This window comes from Cheilinus undulatus, linkage group 4, assembly GCF_018320785.1.
Source record: "Cheilinus undulatus linkage group 4, ASM1832078v1, whole genome shotgun sequence".
Taxonomy (NCBI): Eukaryota; Metazoa; Chordata; class Actinopteri; order Labriformes; family Labridae; genus Cheilinus; species Cheilinus undulatus.
This window is the reverse complement of record NC_054868.1, coordinates 39366690-39389683: the sequence shown is the minus strand read 5'-3', so window position 1 is coordinate 39389683 and position 22994 is coordinate 39366690. Positions and strand designations below refer to the sequence as shown.

At 39.3% G+C, this 22994-nt stretch overlaps 1 protein-coding gene across 1 annotated transcript in view; it reads left to right on the top strand.

Annotated features, from left to right (window-relative positions):
• Positions 1-22994, top strand: part of znf827 (zinc finger protein 827) — a 131568-nt gene that overhangs the window by 96874 nt on the left and 11700 nt on the right. The window contains exons 9-12 of the mRNA XM_041784605.1: positions 9090-9227; positions 10365-10536; positions 13874-14040; positions 22506-22715. Of these exons, the coding sequence (XP_041640539.1) occupies positions 9090-9227; positions 10365-10536; positions 13874-14040; positions 22506-22715 (687 nt within the window). The remainder of the gene's footprint in view (positions 1-9089; positions 9228-10364; positions 10537-13873; positions 14041-22505; positions 22716-22994) is intronic.

Genomic DNA, 22994 nt, shown 5'->3' with positions numbered 1-22994 from the left:
CCTTGTTGTCCAGCTTCCACTTGACATGTATGACCTGGTCAGTCTCACATTTAAGTCAGTTAATGCTTTTATGAGCTAAGCTTCTACTTCAGTTAAAAGCTCTGTAAGAACATCTCGGATTTTCAGAATAAGCTTCAAAAGACAATGAGATTGGAGAAAAGCAGCATGAAAACTCAGTCATGGTACGAGGCAGATTCCAGTTAATGCCAGAGGTCAGGAAGTCCGTGACCTGCAGGTTGAGCCCAGGCTGCAGATGTCATGACATACTGTATGACAGTGGTGGCGTCATCACCCAGTTAAATTACTCACTCTTATGTCATTGTTATTTAGATTTTTTATTTTTGTAAAGATATGAACCCTTGTCATTGTTGGCTTTCAATACCAAATAAAAACAAAAACTTAGAAAATATAAAGCCAACAATGACGACAATGATTGACAGTACAATTAAGCTGTGAGTATCTGCTATTTACACAAACAGTCACAAAACAAAATGACTAGGGTCAGGCTTCATTAATAACATGGTAAGCAGCTCTTATTTACTTGTTGTGATTTTTAGATCAATCAAATGATAAATCAAACTTCTGAACATTTGTTTTTTTTCTAAGAGAACACATTAAAATCTAGTGCTTTAGATCAGTGGTTCAGTGGAGTGAGATGCTTTCCAAAAACAGCTAAATTTGAAATGATGTATAGTGGTTTATTTTGACCATGATTGTAAAAAAATCCTTAAAATGCATTCAATAGGGAGCCAGTTTAGCCTCAGTAGGTGGACCAGAGGCTATAGTCCTTGACGCACTGGTCACAGGATCTATTCCCAGTCTTGCTCCGTGTTTGGTGCATTTCTTTCTTCACCTTCTCCCCCCACATTGCCTGTCTCTCTTCAGCTATCTAATCAATTAAAGGCAAAAAAAAAATAGTTATAACAAGAGTTCAATTCAAAACAATAGTTATTGAGTGAGATGTGTGCTTAAATTACAGTAATTTGCTCAAAAACTCCTTAAAATGTACATTTCCTCATAATGCTTTGTGCATCATCTTTTGCTTTATCTACCTCCAGGGACGGTGGGGGTCCCCAGCCTCTGGCACTGTTATTTTGGGGGTCAAGTTTGGGAACACCCTGCTCTAGGTTATTGTTAGCATGGCACAGATATTGAGCTTCAAAGACATGACAGATTGTTTCATTTGTAAAATTTGGGTTTGTTTGTATGAGCTTATATGTTTTTGATTTTAATTTACAAAAAAATGCAGGTAAGCTCCCACACACAGTCTTCATTGCACAGATATCTTGGCATTGTATTAGTGCAAACAAGACTAGGGCTGGGAAATTCATCGAAATTTAGATTAAATTGTAATATGGCCTCCTGAAGGTGGAATATTTCTTCAGCCTTATATGTGTCAAAATACTAATTTAAAACATTTTTTCAGCAGAGATGTCTTACCTGACACCTAATGTGATGATTCTAGTGTCATTGCAATTAGATTAATGCAAGTAGATTCATTTCCCAAATCATCCAGCCCTAATTTAGACAGTACTCCCTCTCATTTGCTCATGGTATCTAAAACATGACTGAAGGGTTGTTGTGTCTTTTGACAAACATTTGCCATTGGTAAACGAGGGTATAAACTGATATCAGTAGCCTTTGTTTATCAGCTGTGAATCAATTTAATGCTGACGTTAAGCACACCTAATGGTTGATTCAGAGAAGAGATTCACCAAATACACCAAAAGAAGAAATGGATAAAAAAGATGCGGTAATGGCCTTCTCCTAAATTGTTATCTTATCCCTTTAAAAATCTGAGGGCCCACCAGCAGATGTTTTTTTTCCAGACTATTCAGTAATTTACAAAATGACTGTTTTTAAGTATTCCACATGTTATGCAGCACCAGAAAGCTCTTATTCTCAGGATTCTGACCATGTTCACCATTCCAGGATTAAACAACCACAGCAGCCACAATAAATGCATTTGTCAGGCTACAAACAAACAAACAATAATAAGAGTGACACAGCTTATCATTAGAAGCGCTCCTGTACTCTCCTGATTGTAATATTAAAGCAAAAACAGTCCTGCTACATCAGAAAGAGTCTTTGAAATCTAAATCCAGTCAAAACACAATTACATCCATAAAAGTGTGTGGACTGGTTTATGCACAGTTTCAAATTTGCTGTTGTTGTTCTCAATATTTCACCTTGTTGCTGCAATATTACCCTGTTTTCAATTTTTAGCAATGCTGTATAGAAAAATGTCTGCCAACCTCAGTACTTTTTGAAATCTGCACTTTGAAAATTCCTGGACTTTTCCTACGAAGAAGCAGGTGTTACATACTAATTTTCTGTTCTGTTGTTATGTTCTAGCCTAGGCTTCATGCTTTAGTTCAGTTGAGTTTTCCAGCTAATCCCTCTCAGCGTCAGTCAACTACAGGCCTCTATTCAGACAGGAAAAATGTGTTTTTGTAGTATTACTAAATACCAAAAGCAGCTACAGTGAGTCTGACAATTCGGTAAGAAACTTAAGAGTATTACCTTTCTAAAGAGACCTTGTTTTTGCTTATACTCCAAGTGGTTCAAACACATTATTCAACTGTATTTGGGTTTTCCTTTTTGACAAATTTTACCCTTAATTCTAAGTGGTTAAACACCGGCAACGTCATGGATTCGGATTTTTCCAATCAGTGCATCTCTAATCACAAAGTTTCAAATGTTTTGAAAATTTCCACAACACCAATGAGGATCCAGAAACACACATGTAGTTTGCTGATTATTCAACTACATTTTCAACTATTTTCAATTATTTACTTAAGAGCTGAGTCACAGACAATTGCTACAAAGGAGATAAACGTTTTAACTTAAATTATATAGCAAAAAAAGCAGCAGCTTTTCGCATGAGCCAAACTGTGTCCATTTAAATTTCTGCCTTTCTGCTTAAATGTAGTTTAAGAGAAGAGAAATAAGTGCTATAAAACTGCAGTGCAGTAGTTCCTCTTGATTTACAAGACACTCGTTTTATTAGAAAAACGGTAAGATGCTTAAAGTAAACTCCTCGTTTTATAGCCCCCTTTATCTTCCAACTTTTTATTTAAATAAGATAATAATATATTTTTGTATGCTTGAGCCAAAGCCAGTGCCCTGTGTTTGTTTTGACAGTTCAAAAAAGATATGTGAAGGATGTTGTGACACAAATAAAAGCGCATCAACAAAGGCACAAAACATGGACTCAGTGGTTTGCATGTAAAGGGCAAAGAGGGGATTCAATGTGGTAGACGGATACCAACAAAATGCTTCAGGGTTTGTGAGTCAGTGCAAAAACAGAAAAATGTCCTTTCACACCTCTTTTCAAAGCCAATGCATCTGTTCTTTTACACCCAGTACACTTAAACAACCCACTGACAAATATCAGCAAGGATTCTTTGCTTTTCCTCATTGTGGCAGCCTTAAAACCTCTCCAATGGGCCTTATCGTGTTTGAAAAAGATACATTTCACGTATATATTTGACTTTAAAAGGGCTGTTAGAAAACATTGTGCTGTTTTGATGAAGGATTTGATTTTTCTATTTAATGTTTTGTTGAAGTCAAATTTCCATCTGCAAAGAATCAAAACGTTTAGTTAGAGAAACTGAGTGGCAGAATTTTTCCAGTCTTTAAGAATGCTGAAAATTAAACTCAAGTGGAACTTGAGTTTAAGTGTCTTTTTCTTTCTTTTTTTTTTTTTTTTTTTTTATGCCTTGCAAATATAAAGTTTTGTCCAAGGTCAGTCCGTGTAGCAAGTTGTCTGAACTATATAGACTATAAGTTAGAAATCTAGCCTCTATCTTCGGAAGTTGTATAGTTCTATGAGTGCTTGAATTGCTACATGTTTTTACCCTTGGGAATAACTATGCCACATTCATATGGCAAGGCTTAAATCACTGCAGCAACTTCAATTCTTTATATTCTATCAAAGCGTCTGAAAATAGCCGCTCTCATTCTTTCTGTTTCTTTGATTAAAGGGTGGAGGAGGAGGGAAGACGAGGTGACACACGGTAAGGAGAGCTACAGGGGCGACTATGTCTGTGTGTGGATGCTGCAGGCTTCAGAGCAAAGGACTGGTACTTACTGTTGACATTAAGAACGCGTTTTGTACCGCATCCGACCCTCCGGCTAGAGAAGGAGCATCTGTCAAATGGTAGCAGACAGGTTTCAGTCTTATGGGTTAGCAAATTAGCCCACAGTGTATCAGTTGTTCTGTTGTGTCTCTGACACTGAAGGCAAAGAGACTTTTCCAGAGTGCAGATTACATTTTACCTTCTAGTTTCAGGGTACGTGATACTAATACAGTGTCTGAAATAGAGCAAGATAACATGAGTTCAAGCAGCTGAAGTTAATTTCAGGTTGTGTTATTCTTTGTTAGACAAGAACTGTTAGTTTATAATAGATCCAGTAATCTTTGTTTTTTAATAACTAATGTAATCTATATTTCCTTTGAATATAATTCCCTGTAATTTCTCCCTTCATCAGCCTCTGCATCCTGTCCAGGTAGCAGGTAGTGTGTAGCCTACAAATAATCAGCATGGACTACTAAAAATAGTCTTCATATGGTCTCAGTATAGAGTCCATAGGAGTAAGTGGGATTGATTTGATTGATTTAAGGTTATTCAAGCATTTTAAAAGTTATTACATAGACTTTTTAAAAATCCAAGTGTTTTCTACTGATTTAAAGGAAAAATCTTCATCAACAGATATTGGTACATAGTGCCTATTAAAAGTGTTCACCCCCTAGGACAGTTTACTCTTTTATTGATTTTATAAATCAATCGTGGTCAATATAATTTGGCCTTTTTGACCAAAAAACCTCTTTAATGCTAGTGTGAAAACGGATTTCTACGAAATAATGTAAATTAAATAAAAATCTATAATGTAAAATAAGTGACTGCATAAATATTCACTCCATTTAAAGTGACTAACCTAATTCAACAGAAGTTCAGCCAAGTGGTGCTAGTAGTCTCACAGTTAGTGAAATGGGGATCACCTGAGAGCAGTGATTCTGTCTCAAGTGATTGTAGCATAAAGGCGCCAGTGTCTGGAAGGTCCAGTCACTGGTTCATCAGTATTCCTGGCTACCATTACACCATGTAGACAAAAGAACACTCCAAGCAACTCAGAGAAAAGTTGAGAAAAGTATAAGTTAGGGAGGATTCAAACTAAATTCCAAATCACTGAACATCCCTGAGTTCGATTAAATCCGTCATCAAGATATGGAAGGAATATGACATATGTAGATCAGGCCGTCCTCGCAAACTGAGTGACCGTGCAAGAAGGAGACTAGTAAGAGACGCTACCAGACATCTACAACTTTGCAGAAAGGGAAAAAGCTTTTATATAGTGCTTAACAAATTTATTAGACCACCACCCAAAGTAAGGTTTATGCCACAGCTTCCCAAAATTAACAGCATTGGTAATTACCAAAATCATATTTTATGTTTCTGCAATGGTTAATACACCAATATGTTGAAGCTCTTTAACCCAAATAATATTTTTAATGCTAAAATATAATTATTATTGTTTTCCATGAATTTTCAAATTAACTGATTTACAAAAAAAACTGAAAAAATAGTAAAGCACATTATTATTTCTTGATTAATATGTCAAATTAAAGTTATTTACTTGCATTCCTCAACAGAAAAATTACTTGTAGTGGTTGAATGTTATGCTTGATTAATTTCTGACTTCTCAGAGAAGCCCAGTGAGCCGGCTCAAATTTGGGTATAAAAAGGTGAATTCAGTTTGAAATTCCTTATTCCTGTTCAAAATGGTAAAACGTGGAGAGCTCACTGAAAATGAAAGAGTCTGCATTAAAGCACTTAATGATGCTGGATGGTCTCTGAGACAAATATGACAGGTGGGCTAATAAATTTGTTAAGCACTGTAAGTTAAACTAGTTTAAAGGCAGGGAGAAACGCCCAGCAAGCTCCAAAAATACTCTTACACACGTCTTCTTTGTTGTCTTTTCGGCATGTTCAGCCAACTGCCTGCTGGATGTAGCCTGACACTAAATACATTTATGCATCTTGAAAGCTCTCATGGTAACAAATTCAGCAACCAGAATGTTAAAACAGTAAGATCTCTGTTTTATTAGGGTTAAGAAGTATTTCAAACCAAACACTGTTGGTGCCCACTTGTGGTTTCCCCTTGTTTCTAGTCTTTGTGCTAACTGCCAGCTGGTTGTGTCTAAATATTTAGAGAAGATACAAGCCAGTGGTGCCAGTCTGTTATTTTGATTTCCACTTACAATATTATAAGTATATTTTCCAAGACTTTTTAAAAGATGCTAAAAATAAGGGTGAACAACGTTAATATTTGATAGCATTTTTTAAATCAAAAACGGTAGACTATACAGGGGCAGCCAATATACTAGTATAACCTGCTGTTATTAGTGCATTAGTAACACAATGCATTCGTGCAGCTGCCAACATCAGTCACTACACACAACCTAACAACCTAACATGACTGAACGCTGGCTCACATAATTGAAAGTGGCCGCTTTACAGCTGACAACATGTATGATGCACAAAGACACAGACCAGACCATTTGGAGTGGGCACTCACTTTTAAGTTTCATTAAGTTATAATCATGTGTCTGAAGAAAACTGACGGTTTTACTGTTAAGTAAATAAACCTTGTGGAGGGGTATTTCAATAGAAAAGACTCCTGATTTAGCTTGTCACAACAAGTGACAAGCAGGGTGGGTAGCATAACTTTCAGACTGTGAGTTTTACAAACAATCATCAAAGGCTGAACCGTCCTAAAGTATTATCCAGGGGTTGACCTATTATCAGCCTGGCCAGTTATTGATGCTGATATTTACGTCTGTTTTGTCATTTCTCTTCTTTCCATAGGTTGTTTTCCATTTTAGTCAAAATTACAAAATTTTTCTTTGAATAAATTTTAAGTGGTTGGACATTTTTCAAAAATGTAAAAAGAAATTGGGTCATGATTTCCCTTAAGGAGGTGGTGGTGGTGGGTCCTGATCCCTGACCAGTTGAGAACCACTGCCCTAGGCTGTGCTTACTCACCACATCCACCTCTTACTCCACCTTGAAGGTGTGGACTTTATTTTTGTTGGACATCAAGAGCACCACCGGGGTCATGTCAATCCTCCTTCCCACCTGCTGGTGCCCTCAGGCAGCTAACTTGCCACATCCACACCTTACTTCAGCCTCATTTTTTGGCCCAAACGTGCCTATAAGTTCTGCACAGTACTGAATTTTCTGATACTATTTGTGGAAACAAACCTGTTTATTGTTGCTATTGATCAAGATATTTTACTGGCAAAAATATTAATTACTAGTGGATGTATTCGGAATTTGCAGTGGATAAGATAATCAATCAATCAATCTGTATTTGTATGGCCCTGATTCATACCCAAAGTAATCTCAAGACACTCTACTAAGAGGGCCAGTCTAGAATGTCTATTGTGATATGTTATTTATGTATATACAAATTTAATCCACCCTGAAAACATTTAGCAAAATTACAGTGGCAGGCAAAATCCATCAATCACCAGGTAAGAACCTAAAGCTAAACTAGATGTGTTGGGGTTTTAAAGGAATAAAGGGAGAGGCAGAACAAGAGAAGAGGAAGGTGCAGAACAAGAGAAGAAGAAGAAGATGCTATAAGAGTGAAGAAGATAAAAGCAGAAAGGGGATAGAGGAAGATACAGAAAGAGAGGATGATGATGGAGAAAGGGAGAAGAGGAAGATACAGAAAGAGAGATGCAAGAGATGCCGAAAATGACGAGAGGCAGATGCATAAAGAAGAGAAAGAAGCAGAAAGATAGAAGATGAAGATGCAGAAAGAGAGAGAAGACAAATACAGAAAGAGAGAGGAGGAAGATGCAGACAGAGAGAGGGGAAGAAGGTGCAGAATGAGGGAAGCAAAAGATGCAGAACAAGAGGAGGAAGAAGATGCAGAATGAGAGAGAAGGGAGATGCAGAATGAGGAGGAAGATGCAGTATGAGAGAGGAGGAAGATGCAGAATGAACGATGAGGAAGGTGCAGAATGAGAGGACAGAGATGCAGAATGAGAGGAAGAAGGTGCAGAATGACAGGAGAAAGATGCAGTATGAGAGAGGAGGAAGATGCAGTATGAGAGGAGGAAGGTGCAGAATGAGAGGACAGAGATGCAGAATGAGAGGAAGAAGGTGCAGAATGACAGGAGAAAGATGCAGAAAGAGAGAAGAGGAAGATGCAGAAAGAGAGAGGAGGAAGATGCAGAAAGAGAGAGAAGAGAAAGATGAAGAACAAGAGGAGGAAGATGCTGAAAGAGAGAGGAGGGAGATGTAGAAAGAGAGAGGAGGAGGATGCAGAATGAAAGGAGGATGATGCAGAAAGAGTGAGGGGGACGATGCAGGACGAGAGATGAGGAAGATGCAGAAAGAGAGAGGAGGAAGGTGCAGAACGAGAGAGGAGGAAGGTGCAGAAAGAGAGGAGAGAGATGCAGAAAGGTAGAAAGGTAAGATGCAGAAACAGATAATAGAGAAGAGGGAAAGAGACTGACCATAAGTTATTAGTGTGATTAGGGATGGGAATCACAACTCAACATAGGATATTATATGGGATATATATGGCCTGAGATGAAGATAATGTGACAACACAGTGACACTGTGATGACTGATGTTTTACAAGGCAATCATCCAGTGAAATATCATGATATCTGTTTGACTAAAGAATACAGAATTCTTCAAAAGAGTTGAAGTGCAGATTAATGTGTTCATTCACTGTCATTTAGTTTCTTTCTTTCTACCCTGCCCCTCTGTATCCTCCCATATCTTGCATATTCAGAGTTGAATAAAAGCAAAAGACACAAATAATTCATGAAAGAGGAGCGGAATTGTATTAAGATCAGGCGATAAATTTAAGAACAACAGGTTAAGTATCACAGTGGCTTCTTTGGTTTGGCAGTTATGGTTTCCATATTGATACATATTGATTTTCACTTTATCTAATTTATAGCAGCGTGACTTTACAGCCCTTCCTCCACCTGCTAGTGCTTTTGTGGCTGATTGTGTCAGCAGTGAATGATGAGTATTGCCCTGTGTCCGTGTGTGTTTTAGACTCAGAGAAGGATGACGGGGAGCCGGGAAACGGGATCGCCCAGTGGAGACTGAATGAGCAGCTCTTCCCCTGCCCGGTCTGTGGAAAGGTGTTCGGTCGCCAGCAGACTCTTTCTAGACATCTGTCTCTACACACAGGTAAATACACAAACAAACAAACACGATGACATTGTTAACATACATGCATACCTTAGCTGCCATGCGCTTGTATTAGTGCTGCCCTCAGTAAGTAAATAAGGTTTACTAGACTAGATTACCCTTCCTTTAAAGAGATTACTACCATGATTAGTCTCACTGGGAAAACTGCCCGTCTAATTACCCAGCAAGAGGGATCTCTCTCACACACAGACACCAGTAATTCTGATGCAGCCACATTTGGTCTCTCTTTCACTTTCTCTCTCTCACTCTCTCACTAACACGCTCACACAGGAGACTTTCAGGATGAAGCTGTGCTCTCCCTTGTGTCCTGATTACTCTGTGTTTTCAAACTTGGCCCTTCTTTGTTCCCAATTGATCCATTCTCCACCATCACTGTCCTCTGAAATCTCTCTGTCAGCTCTCATTAGGAAACAAAATTAATAAATACACTCCTTCAGTGTTTTTTTAAAAAGAAAATTCATGCTTGATTAGAAATTAATGAATCCTTCTCGGGACTGCAGACTAACTCATCGAGCGCACAAATGGAGACTCATGTACAAAATGCCCCCACACAATTGGACATGCTCTCACATTTCTTGTGCACACGCTACACAGCACACACACACACCATCTGAGAGTGTTGGCTGTGAACAGCTTGGCCACACCACAGAGAGCAGAAGCAGGGGCATATGTCAGTGTGATGGTCTTTTTGGTTTCCCCGGCGACATAAAGGTTGCCTGGCTTCATGTCCTTGGGGCAAATGGTGTGCTTATGATTGTGTATGTGTGCTATTTTGGGGTAGAATATTTGCTGTTATGTCGATTTAATTATGTGTACTTTAACAGATTTATAGCAAATATGCCTCATATTTTTATCGTCTTAAAGCACTCACAGGATTATCCAGGTTGTTCCCTGAAAGTTTGAGTTCCTCCGACTTCACAAGGTGCTTTTTTTCCTCCTCTCTCGGATCAGAGTTACAGTTGGGGTCAGGCAAAGGTGAGGCAGGGTTAGGCTTTGAGTAATTAGGTTTAAGCTTTCTTTAAAGGCTGAGAGGCTGAGCGCAACTTAATGAAATATCACCTGAGGTAACGTATACAGTAACCCGAGGTCTTGTGTCTGTGTGTGTTTCTGCTGCAGAGGAGAGGAAGTACAAGTGTCACCTGTGTCCTTATGCAGCCAAGTGCAGGGCTAACCTCAATCAGCACCTGACCATCCACTCTGTCAAGCTGGTCAACACAGACGCTGAGCAGATCGTCAGCGCTGTTACAGCCGACTCTGCTGAGCGAAAGAACTGCCCCTACTACTACAGGTACTGAAAACTGACACAAAATCACGACCCCTGACTCTGTTAATAATGATGATAATAACTTTATTTGTACAGCACTTTCAAAAACAAGGGTTTACAGAATGCTTGGGCACGTACAGAGGCAAGCAGAAGAACAAAGCAACAAACCAAACAAAAGACAACAGCCCACATGGCACCTAACAACTTTAGCAGAACCCAACCTAGGCAAAAACTTGATTGAGATAATAATCCAACAGCATAAGGCATCAAGAACCCAGACCACATGAGATACCGTGCAAACAAGATATCATTAGAGCGTAGACATCATAAGGATACCACACAACTAAGACATCATAGACATCATCAGAAAGCAAATATCACACTGACATCATAGATACCATAAGAAAAGATAGGAACCCAGCTACACAATTTGAGACCAAGAGGACAACAATTTAAGATGTGAAATATTGGAAGAGAAATAAGGAGAAAAACAAAATGATTATAAAAAAATAAAAGGCAATAAAGTGTGACAAGAGGAGCCAGTAAAACAGTAAAATATAAATAAAGGTGAAAAATCAAGATAATGCAGGTCTTTAAATATGAAAGCAAAAAAAATGATATGTATAATAACAAAAGTCGAGTGAAGAAAACTAATAAAACAGATACAGGCATTAAAGAGAGGATGGCAGTAACAATCAAAAAATGAAAAAAAGAAAAGAAATAAGTTGAGGTTAACAAGGCAAATAGTAACTAAAATATTATTATGAACTGAAATATACTCAAAAATTAAAAATTTGTGAGAGGATAAAAGCTTAGTGAGAGGACAACATTACTGGGAAGGACTTTTACCTTTACTTTAGTATGTTTTAACCAGAGTAACTGTAATTTTACTTGAGTTTAATAGTCTTGTACTTTCTCCACATCTGGTGATAAGTTCAACCTTTTTAGTTTTTTTACTTTTTAGAGAAAATGAAAGGAAAAATAGATCATAAATGTCCACACCATTATTCTAGGACACTGATAAAAATAGAAAATAAGTTCTGCACATATTCAGGTGTATTTGAGTTGTTTTATAATCAATTAAACACCACTTTTAAATATCCAAGCGTTTACATAGACCTCTCATCTTTTAGAGACTTACACAAAAAACGCATTGGTGTTTGGGGCCAATGTGTTCCCATCATACTGGATAAATTGCAAGTGAAAATTCCTGGAAAATCTAGACCAGAGAAGGAACCTTAAGTGGGTATTGTTATCTTAAGATAATAATAAAAACCAATATAGGGCCCTACGAAATCCGTTTTCTGTTTTTTCTGTTGTTGTTTTTTTTTTTTTTGGAATTCCATTTTTTAACCTTTCCATTAATTTTACCATAAAAAAGAGTGTCCTGTTTATGTTAATGAATCAAATGTTCACTAATTAAATAGAAATAACCTTAATTTTATTGAAAAGGGGCCACAGTTGGTCCAGGAGCATTTGTTTGCATAACCCTGATATAAAATGATTATAACCAGTCAGATATTTCCAACATTATAAGACACATTCACGAGTGTGATCACATCCTAACTGATGTTTAATGTAAATGAAGAAATCTTTCTGTTCTCTCAAAAACAGAGTGATAGTAACTTAATAATAAGTTCACATCAAAGTTAAATAGTTAAAAGTAAACCTCGTACCTAAACTTTTCTTTACTCTCTTGATATGTAACCGTGCATGCAGTCTGATGCTGCATTGTGTTTTACTCCTGACTGTAACGGTTCTCTCCTCATCTCTCTCCATCCTCGCTGTCTGTCCGTCTGCCTCTTATCAGAGCGCTACGTTAATACTGTGTTGGCTCGTTAAGCAACCACAGGGAACTACAGTATCTACGGGATGAATTATTAAGCTAATTGATACTGGAATTTAACATCATTTAGACTACGGGACTTCATAAAATCTCGAGTCCGTCTGACTTGATTTTTAGCCTCTGAGGGTTGAGCGGTGTGCCTCGTGTGAGGTGAGGCACACCGCTCAGGTGGTGTGGTGAGGTAAAACAACTTAAAGCACGGATGAGTTTTCTTCAAGGTAACATTATGTCCCACGTTACTGCCCCGTATGGGGCTACATGATGTTCGCCGGTGTTTCGTGCAGTCGCTTTGACATGCTGTTATTGTTTAGGAGGGGTTGGGGTGAGTGTTGTGAGTGAGGGACAAGTTGTGCCCCGCTTTAGTTTTCCCCCGGGAACATATTCCTCATATATATGTTCCTCTTTCTTTAAAAAAACACAGAATTTCAGTCAAATTCATTCAATTTCCACGTTTTCCCCGTTAAATTGTAAATTCCGTTTTTATTGGCCAATTCTGTCCGCGATTCCGTTAACACGAAAGTCATAGGGCCCTACCAATATCTGAAGAAAAGAACCTGAAATCACTGGTTATCAAGGCTGTCCAAAAGGTGGCAAAACGGAGAACTTTCTGGGGCCAGACTTCATTGAGGTCAGCAAAAATGTGGTCCATTGTAAAGTCAAGACTACCATAATTTATTTCTTACCTAAAGAGTTGCGATTTTTAAACAACTAATTAGGCAGGCCGATTTAACTAAGCCGTTTGACTGGGAATGTAAGAGCTCATAGCCAAGCCATATCCTGAGGAAAAAGAGAAGAAACTGAGGAAAACTTCGGGGTTAACGTTTAACCCAAAAACATCTCCCCTATATATTTTTCAGCTGCAAAATTGAGGTGAATGTTTGCCAAGATCACAACTGATTCTACATGCATGCTTTGATATTAATAAATCACATCTATGGAGAACGTGTTCACTGGCCTGTTAGGGGCCCACCATTTCTGTGGGCAGACCTTTAATTACAGCAGGGTCTGCTAAGGGCTTTGCTATGTATTTAAATGAAATGGTACCTTAATCCATACAAAAACTAATTGATAGGTCAACTTTTTCAAGGAGTCATCTGCATAGAGACAAAACTCTTTTGTGAGTTTTAGACCAGTTGGTTTAGATAGTATTGAACTAAAGCTAGATCCACATCTTTATGCTATGCAAGGCTAAAAGTCTTGTTGCTTTAGCTTTAGTTTTATGATACAGACAGAAAAGTGTTCAAAATTTTCAGTTCCAACTTTTAGCGAATGAACAATCGGTATTTCCTAATATGTCGTACTCTTGCTTTAATCATTTAAATGTGGCTCACGATGTGAAAAGAGTGAAATAGCACCAAGTCTGCAGCGTGTCATTTTCAATCATCTTAATCAAATTACAATATCCACACTGTGCCACTTACCAATTTATGCAGACATAATCTAACACTAAAGCTGCCTGCCCCTCCCCCTGTTATTCTCACCATCTTCCCTCCTTCCTCTCTGTTCTCTGTCCAGCTGCCATGTGTGCGATTTCCAGACGGAGCTGAATGCCCAGTTTGTCAGCCACATGTCGCTCCATGTGGACAAGGAGCAGTGGATGTTCTCGCTCTGCTGCAGCGTCTGCGACTACGTCTGCATGGAGGAGAACGACATGAAGAACCACATAAGTACCGGGCATGCAGGTACGGCTATCGGGGTAGCACAGCTGCTTAGTCACACATTGATACGATACGCAATTTTGTTATGAGGTGTGTAAACATCATCTTTAATTCTCTGTTTCTCTTTTGTAAATGTAATCATTCCTTTCCTTAAAAAAATATATCAGAATCGAGGGTAAAACTTAGGAAATCCTCCACAGATATCCATCCATATGTTTTATTTAACCTGTGTTGCTACAATAATTTTCTCAGGATCTTAACTTATTAATCTGTAATCCCCCGAGCTGCAAAATCATTAAACAAACTCTAAATTGGCCCGACATACCTTACTAGTTTGGCCAAAGGCAGCATGACATGCCTGGCCTATCAAAGTAACCAGCCAGAAAACGATCCAGTTACTATGAGAAAACAAGCTTTGTTACCTCCACATATTTATAGTAGATAAATTAATCCTCCATTATGAGAAAACCAGTTTTATTATTCCATTAAAATCAGAAAAATAGGCCAGGATCTCTAGAAAACAACTAACATCATCCTGTTATCACAGGAAAACCAGGACTGTTATCTTGAAGTAATGAAATAAGTCAAAATTTTGAGTCATCAAACAAATATTACTCATTATCACAGGGAAGCCAGCTTTTTATATCCTGCAATAACAAAATAAATGTGTCAAGATCGAAAGAAAATAAGTGTAAATGACTCAGTATCACAGGGGAAGCAAATGTATGGATCCATGTTCATGCAATGCTTCCTTGAGAAGATGCCCCACTAGGGGTGCTGATGGCTCAGAGGTCATGCTCCATGTACTGGTTCCAGGTTCCTGGCCTGTTGCACCACTCCCCCATTATTCCCCACTCTTGCGCAATTTCTTACTCTATCTACTATTCTATTTCTGTAGAAACAAAAGTCCCAAATATATCTAAAGAAAACAAAAGACACCTTACCAGGTTGTTCTTCATATTGCCCACTAGCCCTAATAAACAGCCCAAACCCAGTCAGAAATTATCTGGCACTATGATTAAAATGGGATCAAAAAGCTGCTTATTTGAACTGTTGATCTACTGAAAACTAATCATTAATAGAGGGTGTACAAGTGACGTCACAGAAGGCAGGATTCACTGCAGATCTGACACTGAGAGATAGAAAGCTGGTGTGAGTAATCAGGGGAAAGAAAGAGGAAAATGACTTCGGTTCAGCGTAAAAGTGACTTTTTTTCAGTGATTTTCTTTAAAGATATATTTTCGGACTTTTAATGCCTTTATTTTAGAGAGGAGGATGGTGCATAGAGTCAGACTTGGGGATGAGAGAGTGGAGGTTAGACATAGGGGAAAGAGACTTAAACCCAGGCTGCCTGTGTACATGGGGCTTGACCTCACCTCCAGACCATCTGTATCCACTTTTTAGTGATTATTTCTTGACAACGTGCATTGCAGACCTTTTACATCCTCAGCTAATGTAACACACTCTATTGCACTCTATTCTCCCTCCTTTTGTTTAAATTAGTGCTGAAGAATGTGATTAAAAAATGAAAGCTGATTAATCATATTCTGATGCCATCACACAAACATCTAAAGTGGCTTTGTAACTTTGTTTGAAACATATGCATACATACTGTGCTCTTAATTTTTATAATTTTATGGATAAAATCCATATTCCACAGATTAACATCATCCTAGGCTAACTAGTAAGTGGACAATCTGTCCTTGGTCTCAACTGCTACTGTCTCAAAAGCTAGTAGAAAGTCCGTCAATATGTAGTTATTAATTAATCACAAAGCCTATAATCAATAAGACTAATTTTTTTTAATCGGCTGACGGCACCATTTTAAATATGTTTGTTTCAGGAAAAATTAAGACATTAAATTTCAGCAGATCTTTTATAAAATTGAGCAACGATGACACAGGAAGTCCAAGGAATATAGATTATGTTTTTTTTTTTTTGCTTTGACATAAAAACTGCAAAGTCTGATTTACATGGCTGATTTCACATAAAAGTAACAAAATAGTTAAAGTCCATAGAATAATAAATTTATTTTTCATAATGTATTTAATAATCATATTCACTTTACTTCTTTTTGTCCAAATACTAAAGTTTTTTTACACATATTTTTCATAAAGTGAAAGTACCTGATTTAATTACAGTGGCTGTGTTTATAACTGAAATTATATTAAAGTTTAAAGTTGCTTTGTTTGTAGCTGTCACATCAGATACAAACAGGAGGTACGACAGTGTAATGGATGTAAAAATCACCCTAACTTACTGGATGAATGCCTGATGAGTACATTGCATTGAACTGCCTCCATCAGTTGTACCAATGACCTTGTAGATTGAATAAACAAAAAGGAATCTTTTTACAGACCACTGAAAGCTAAGGTAGAAAGAAGCAAATGGATCACTGAAATACAGTAACATCTCACATCCTGCCTGCAAAGTTTAATCAGCTTCACATTCATCTCTGATCCTGATTACATGGCCTGATTCTGATAGCATGTCAAAGTCCATGTGCCACTGTGAATTCAGTTAATAGAAGGCATCCCTGTTGAGCTCAAACAGCTTTAATTTAAGTATTCAATCTATAGTATTTCTGTTTTCATTTCATCCCCTCCTGTAAGCCTCCACGTTTGAGTTTTTTCCCTCTGAGTGGGACTTGGGGGCGTGGTCTGGTGGAAATGTTACGTTAGTGCATGCCCTCTATAGAGAAATGTTCTGATTTCTTCTGTTCATGCTGAGTTCTCAAACATGCACTTTGTAGTAGAGAAGAACATGAGCATCCTCTAGAAAGACAAAAAAAAAGATTTATGGAGTTATTTTGAAAAATGACTCTCACATGTTAAGAGTGGGTGGTAGCTTACACATTGTGGCTCTTGTTCACAGCCCAGAATAGAAAAACAGTGCAGTGCATGGACAGTGACACATTTTCTATTGTTTTGGCTCCACACTCCAACACATGGGGTTCAAATTTAAACAATGGCGAAGGTTAAAGAGATGCCTTTCTGCTTTTAGGCCTTAAGGCAAGGTAGTCTTTCTCTACACTTCAACAGTTTGGTCATAAGTCCTATTTTTCTGTTATGCCCAAATCATTCAGAGAATTCGACCCAAAACAGCAGGGCGTGCCCACCCCAGTGCCCTGCAAAAAAAAAATGCAATGTTATGCACATTGCACTCTGCAGATGACGTTTCCTGCATGTGTCCTATACATACTGTAAAGCAGAGTTTCCAGTAGACATGTGCTCAAGTGTTTTCCCTTTATATATATAGACATTTTTTAGATCTGTAGCAAGCTGTCCATGACTAATAAACTAGTGATATATCTCTAACTCTGCCATTATGCACCAAGATCACGCAAGTCACCTGTGCATATCTGTAGCTGATCAGACAGAGGAAAAGAGAGAAAGTTGAGCATCCCTCTTATAAATGTATAAACTACTCCAGTTACTTTTAACAGTTTTTATACTGTTGATGTAATTCTGCACTCTATAAATTTGGCATCATTACACATCCACAACAACCCTCCTTGCACAGATAAGCTGTTGTAGCCCAACTGCTGTTGAGTGACAGCAGTTGTAAACCAATTTACCAATTGTAAATTGTGTTATGCATGAAATGTACGGGCTAAATAATACTGTTATAAGATCAGGCACTTGCAACACTTGCAAAGAGAAACTGTAGGAAGCAGAGCAGAACCACTGTGCGTATGAAGAGAGCAGTGGTGTGCGCACACATGTGTTGACAACAGAGTTTAAATAAATTGGTTTCAGTCAGGAACACTCTCGTCGTACATACTATTTTAATGCAAAATGGATTTACAGTTTTTGGAGAAGGCTCTGCTCAAAAGATAGTCCCTGGATGAGTTAAGCAGTATGCTTTGACTTTCCAGGGAGCCCATAGCTAGAGCTACAGAGATGCCAGTTCCCAAGGGTTTAATATTACCTGTGGACCTCTGTGTGTGGTGAAATATGGTAGGTAATTTGCCCTGGGATTTTTACTCAGAAAATTGCAGACATGGTCAATGAATGCACGGGATAAAACACAGACGTCCCGTGCAATTATTACAAATTACTGGAGGTCCCTAGGTAATACTAATCCTGTGCGAATAGAGCATAGATCAGAACCCGGCAACAGAGCTATAAGTGTGATTACCAACCTTTAACTGTATCTTTATGTAGAGCTCAACAGTGTGGTTCTAGGAGTAAAAATCTCAGCCATTTTCTCTTAAGTGGATTTGATTATTAGCTATAATGTCAGAAATATCCAACTTAGACTTGCCACGAGATTACCTGAGGTTGAATCAAAAGTATGTGCTCCTGTAGAAGAGGAAAGTTTGTAAGACACCAGCCACTTTTAAAATAAACAGAGTTTATCTGCAATCTCAGCCAAAAATACTACAGTACCCTCAGTCTTAGAGTGTCACAGCATCATCTCTGGTTGGTGGAGTCTGCTGACATCATGGAAATGTCTACTTTGACCAATCACTGAGGGCTGCCAATATATTCAGCTGTAGTATGAAACAATATATACACAAACTATGATATATCACAACATTATCCTTTAATTTCTAAACACTACAATAAAGTCCAGAAAGACGGATAACATAGAAAGAAGGTACATGTACAGTTGGAAAGTTTGAATAACGATCATTAACAATGAATGGAGGAATCTCAATGGATTGTGGGATTTGTAGTTCCTTCATCCTTGTTAAAAAAAAAAAAAAAAAACATGTTTAGCCTGGCCTTTTTCTCAATTTGTAAATGCCATTTTTGCACATAATCAAGTGTCAGGGTGGCTGGTTGGCTTGGTGAAGTCTCGGGCATCCTCTTTAAGATTTCAGTTCAATTCTGTACATTATATTTTACAACATTTACTGAAAAATACAGTAAACAGTATTATAAAATATTAAATTTTATTTGACTGTTAGTGAGAGAAAAGCACTAAAATCAATTTCTGGTAAAACATCATAATGTAACAGTTGCTTCCACTTCCTAAACTTACAGTTGTGAAAGTGTTTAGAGGCCACAGGGATAGATGAGCAGCAGAATCGGGTTTCACATACCCGCCTCCTCCAGTCGACCTTCTCTGGACTTTTAAAGCTGCTGGAGTGAACCCCCGGTGGTCGATATGAGTGTTTTTGTCTAAAACAGCTTTGTCCAGTTTATTGCTGACGTTTTGCTCCTCCACTGGTTCTCAATACATGTGTGTATGTTTGTGTGTGTAGTTGTGGGTTATGTGTGGGTGGGTGGGATTGTCCAGCCTAGAGGGGTCTTTCAGAGGCCACAGTGGCCTTGTTTATCTGAGAAGGTTGGCCCTTATCGTGCCTGAGGGGAAAAAATCAATAGGCCTTGGGTCCTTTAGAGACGTACTGGGTTTACGACACCGCCGTGGCCATCTTTTAAGTCTCTCAGCCCAGCTTGGCATTTATCTCAGTCTCAGACAAGATGGACACCACAAGCAAACACAAAAATATAGTAGAAACGCTTAAAGTCACCTGAGTCATTCTCTTTCTGTAAGAGAAGGTTTTAATACTTGTTGAGGTCTGAGCCTGCGTAAGTGTTCTACTCATAGACTGTTAAAAGGATGGACAGTGCGCCTCAACCTCCTCTCATTGTACAAAGATGAAGCCATTGACAATCACTGTATGGAGCTCGAGCCTGCGCAGGAATCAAAGTTCAAAATACGCTTTAATGGCATGAATGGTTAAAACCTTTGTTGCCAAAGCAGAGTACATAGACAAAACAGCCTTATATGCCAGTTATGCTTATGCAACAAGGAATCTGACTTTGGTTAGCTTTGCTCTTAATGTACAGGAGTTAAACATTAAATATAAGAAGTAGTTTTTTTACGAGTGTATTCAAGTCTGTGTGTGTTGATGGTATGGTGGTAAGGGTACAAGAATGGTGAATTGAAAGAAACTTTTAGCTTGGTTATTGGTAATCCCAACAGAACTCTGGTTCGAGAAAAATGTATTTAGTCTTTTGATTTTAAAGTTTGTCCCATCTGTTAACATGGAGGATGCTAGTTTATGGCCTATATTGCAGTCAGTCAGTAGAGGGAGTGCTAGATATTTTGGGTTCACTTTAGGCAAGGAGTGGCCCTGTCCAGACTTTATACAGTCTATGGTTTTACTCCAGAGGGAAAGGTTGACAGAGCTCAACTGGGAGTAAATTTTGCAAACTGTTAAAGGTGAGTTTCCTGGTCAATCATGCGGACCCGCCCCGGCATGAGATGTCCAAGCTCAGCAGGTGTCAGAGCTCAAGCTGACCCCCTGTGAAGACTGGACTCCTTGTGGAGGGAAAAGGTGTGTTGGGTGCCCTTCTCTGTAGGGAGGGAAGGTGGTGAATTATGTGATAGTATTCCTCTGATAGTTGGAGCGATTTAGCCTCTTTACTCATGTTCCTATACTGTGAAGAAATCGCAGACAAGAGCTGTTTGAGAAACTGTAATATTTTTCACTTAAAGGTGTGTTCAAGGTTGAGGTCCACTGGCTTACAACATCATCTTTCTTTACTTCTTTTTTTTCTTGTATTCTGTGTCATTAGCCTTTTGGATATTGTAATAGAAGGCAAGTGTACGTTAAATACTACAGACAGGAGCTGCACAAAAGCTCCCTTAATACTGCATTCAGCACGCTGCTGCAGCTGTGCTGTGAGTGACCCTGGCTTATTTACATTTGATTGAAGGCAATTAATCTCATCATCTATCTTTGAGTATATTTTTGTGTTTGCAATGCATGCGCACATTCCTGTATGTATAAGAATCTGTTTTTGCTTCGTGTATATTAAAGTAGGAAAAGATAGGTCAACCATTTGAGGATCCGTGCAGCCTTTTCTCCCTCCTTTTCACTCCCTCCTGAGTGAATGCCCTTTGTTGAGCTGTGCCCTGAGATGCTCCCGCCATCTTAGCTCCTTCGGCCATGACCCACGCTCCACAGCCCTCCCTCTCACCCCCCTCCCCTTCTTAATTCCCTCTCTCTTCCCAGTGAATTGCCGACTTAGAGAAGGGGATCAATAAAAGCACACTGCGTCTTGATTTGACTGGCAGCAGGGCCTCAGCCAAAGCACTGGGCTGCTTCTGTTCTCTTTGTGTGTATGTCTGTGTGCGTGTATGTGCGTACATACACTATATTGCCAAAAGTATTCACTCACCTGCCTTGACTCGCATATGAACTTAAGGGACATCCCATTCTTAATCCATAGGGTTTAATATTACGTCGGCCCACCCCTTGCAGCTATAACAGCTTCAGCTCTTCTGGGAAGGCTTTCCACAAGGTTTAGGAGTGTTTTTATGGGAATTTTTGACCATTCTTCCAGAAGCACATTTTTGAGGTCACACATTGATGTTGGAGGAGAAGGCCTGGCTCTCAGTCTCCGCTCTAATTCATCCCAAAGTTGTTCTATCGGGTTGAGGTCAGGACTCTGTGTAGGCCAGTCAAGTCCATCCACACCAAACTCTCTCATCCATGTCTTTATGGACCTTGCTTTGTGCACTGGTGCAAAGTCATGTCGGAACAGGAAGGGGCCATCCCCAAACTGTTCCCACAAAGTTTGGAGCATGGAATTGTTCAAAATCTCTTGGTATGCTGAAGCATTCAGAGTTCCTTTCACTGGAACTAAGGGACCAAGCCTAGCTCCTGAAAAACAACCCCACACCATAATCCCCCCTCCACCAAACTTTACACTTGGCACAGTGCAGTCAGACAAATACCGTTCTCCTGGCAACCACCAAACCCAGATTCGTCCGTCAGATTGCCAGATGGGAGAAGTGCGATTCGCCACTCCAGAGAATGCATCTCCACTGCTCTAGAGTCCAGTGGCGCCATGCTTTACACCACTGGATCCGACGATTTGCATTGCACTTGGTGATGTATGGCTTGGATGCAGCTGGTCGGCCATGGAAACCCATTCCATGAAGCTCTCTACGCACTATTTTTGAGCTAATCTGAAGGCCACATGAAGTTTGGAGGTCTGTAGCGATTGATTCTGCACAAAGTTGGCGACCTCTGCACACTATGCGCCTCAGCATCTGCTGACCCCGCTCCATCATTTTACGTGGCCTACCACCTCGTGGCTGAGTCACTGTCATTCCCAATCACTTCCACTTTGTGATAATACCACTGACAGTTGACTGTGGAATATTTAGGAGCGAGGGAATTTCACCACTGGACTTGTTGCACAGGTGGCATCCTATCACAGTATGATGCTGGAATTCACTGAGCTCCTGAGAGTGACCCATTCTTTCACAGATGTTTGTAGAAACAGTCTGCATGCCTAGGTGCTTGATTTTATACACCTGTGGCCATGGAAGTGATTGGTACAGCTGATTTCAATTATTTGGATGAGAGAGTGAATACTTTTGGCAATATAGTGTATAAGGGAGGGGTCCTTAAAAGCTGGTTATTTCTCATGCAGGTTTTCTATTAATGTTCTAAGCTGGTGCATATTTTCCACAATCTCTATATTATTCACTAAAATAAAGATTTTCTCGCTGTCTTTCAGGTCTGAACTCAAGGAGTCCTCTCAGCGAGACCAAGAGCACCTCTTCGTCCCTCTCGGCCCTCAGTGACTCACTCAACAGCTCGGAAGGCGGAGACCTCCCCCACGGTAACGAAGAACTCAGGGGTCTGCTCGCCCCGCCCTCCTCCGCAGGCAGCCAGTCCAGCTCTGGGAGCCACTCGGGATCAGGAACTGAGGACAAGTCAGACAAAGGCAAGGAACTCTGGGAAATCATGGCAACCAAATAAACTTTGTCATTTAAAAGGCCTTAGAACTTGATAAGTATTTCTCTTATCAAGTTCTGCTGCTCCATATCTGTGTAGCTTTTGCTGTATGCATCAGGTCATTTCTCGCTGGGATTTACTTAAATTTTGCCACATTCAGTTTACCCTCTACCTTTCTAAGCCTTCAAAGGCAGGCTGCTGAGAAGCATCCCCACAGCATGATGCTGCCACCACCTTGCTTCACAGTGAGGATGGTGTGTTTGTGTCG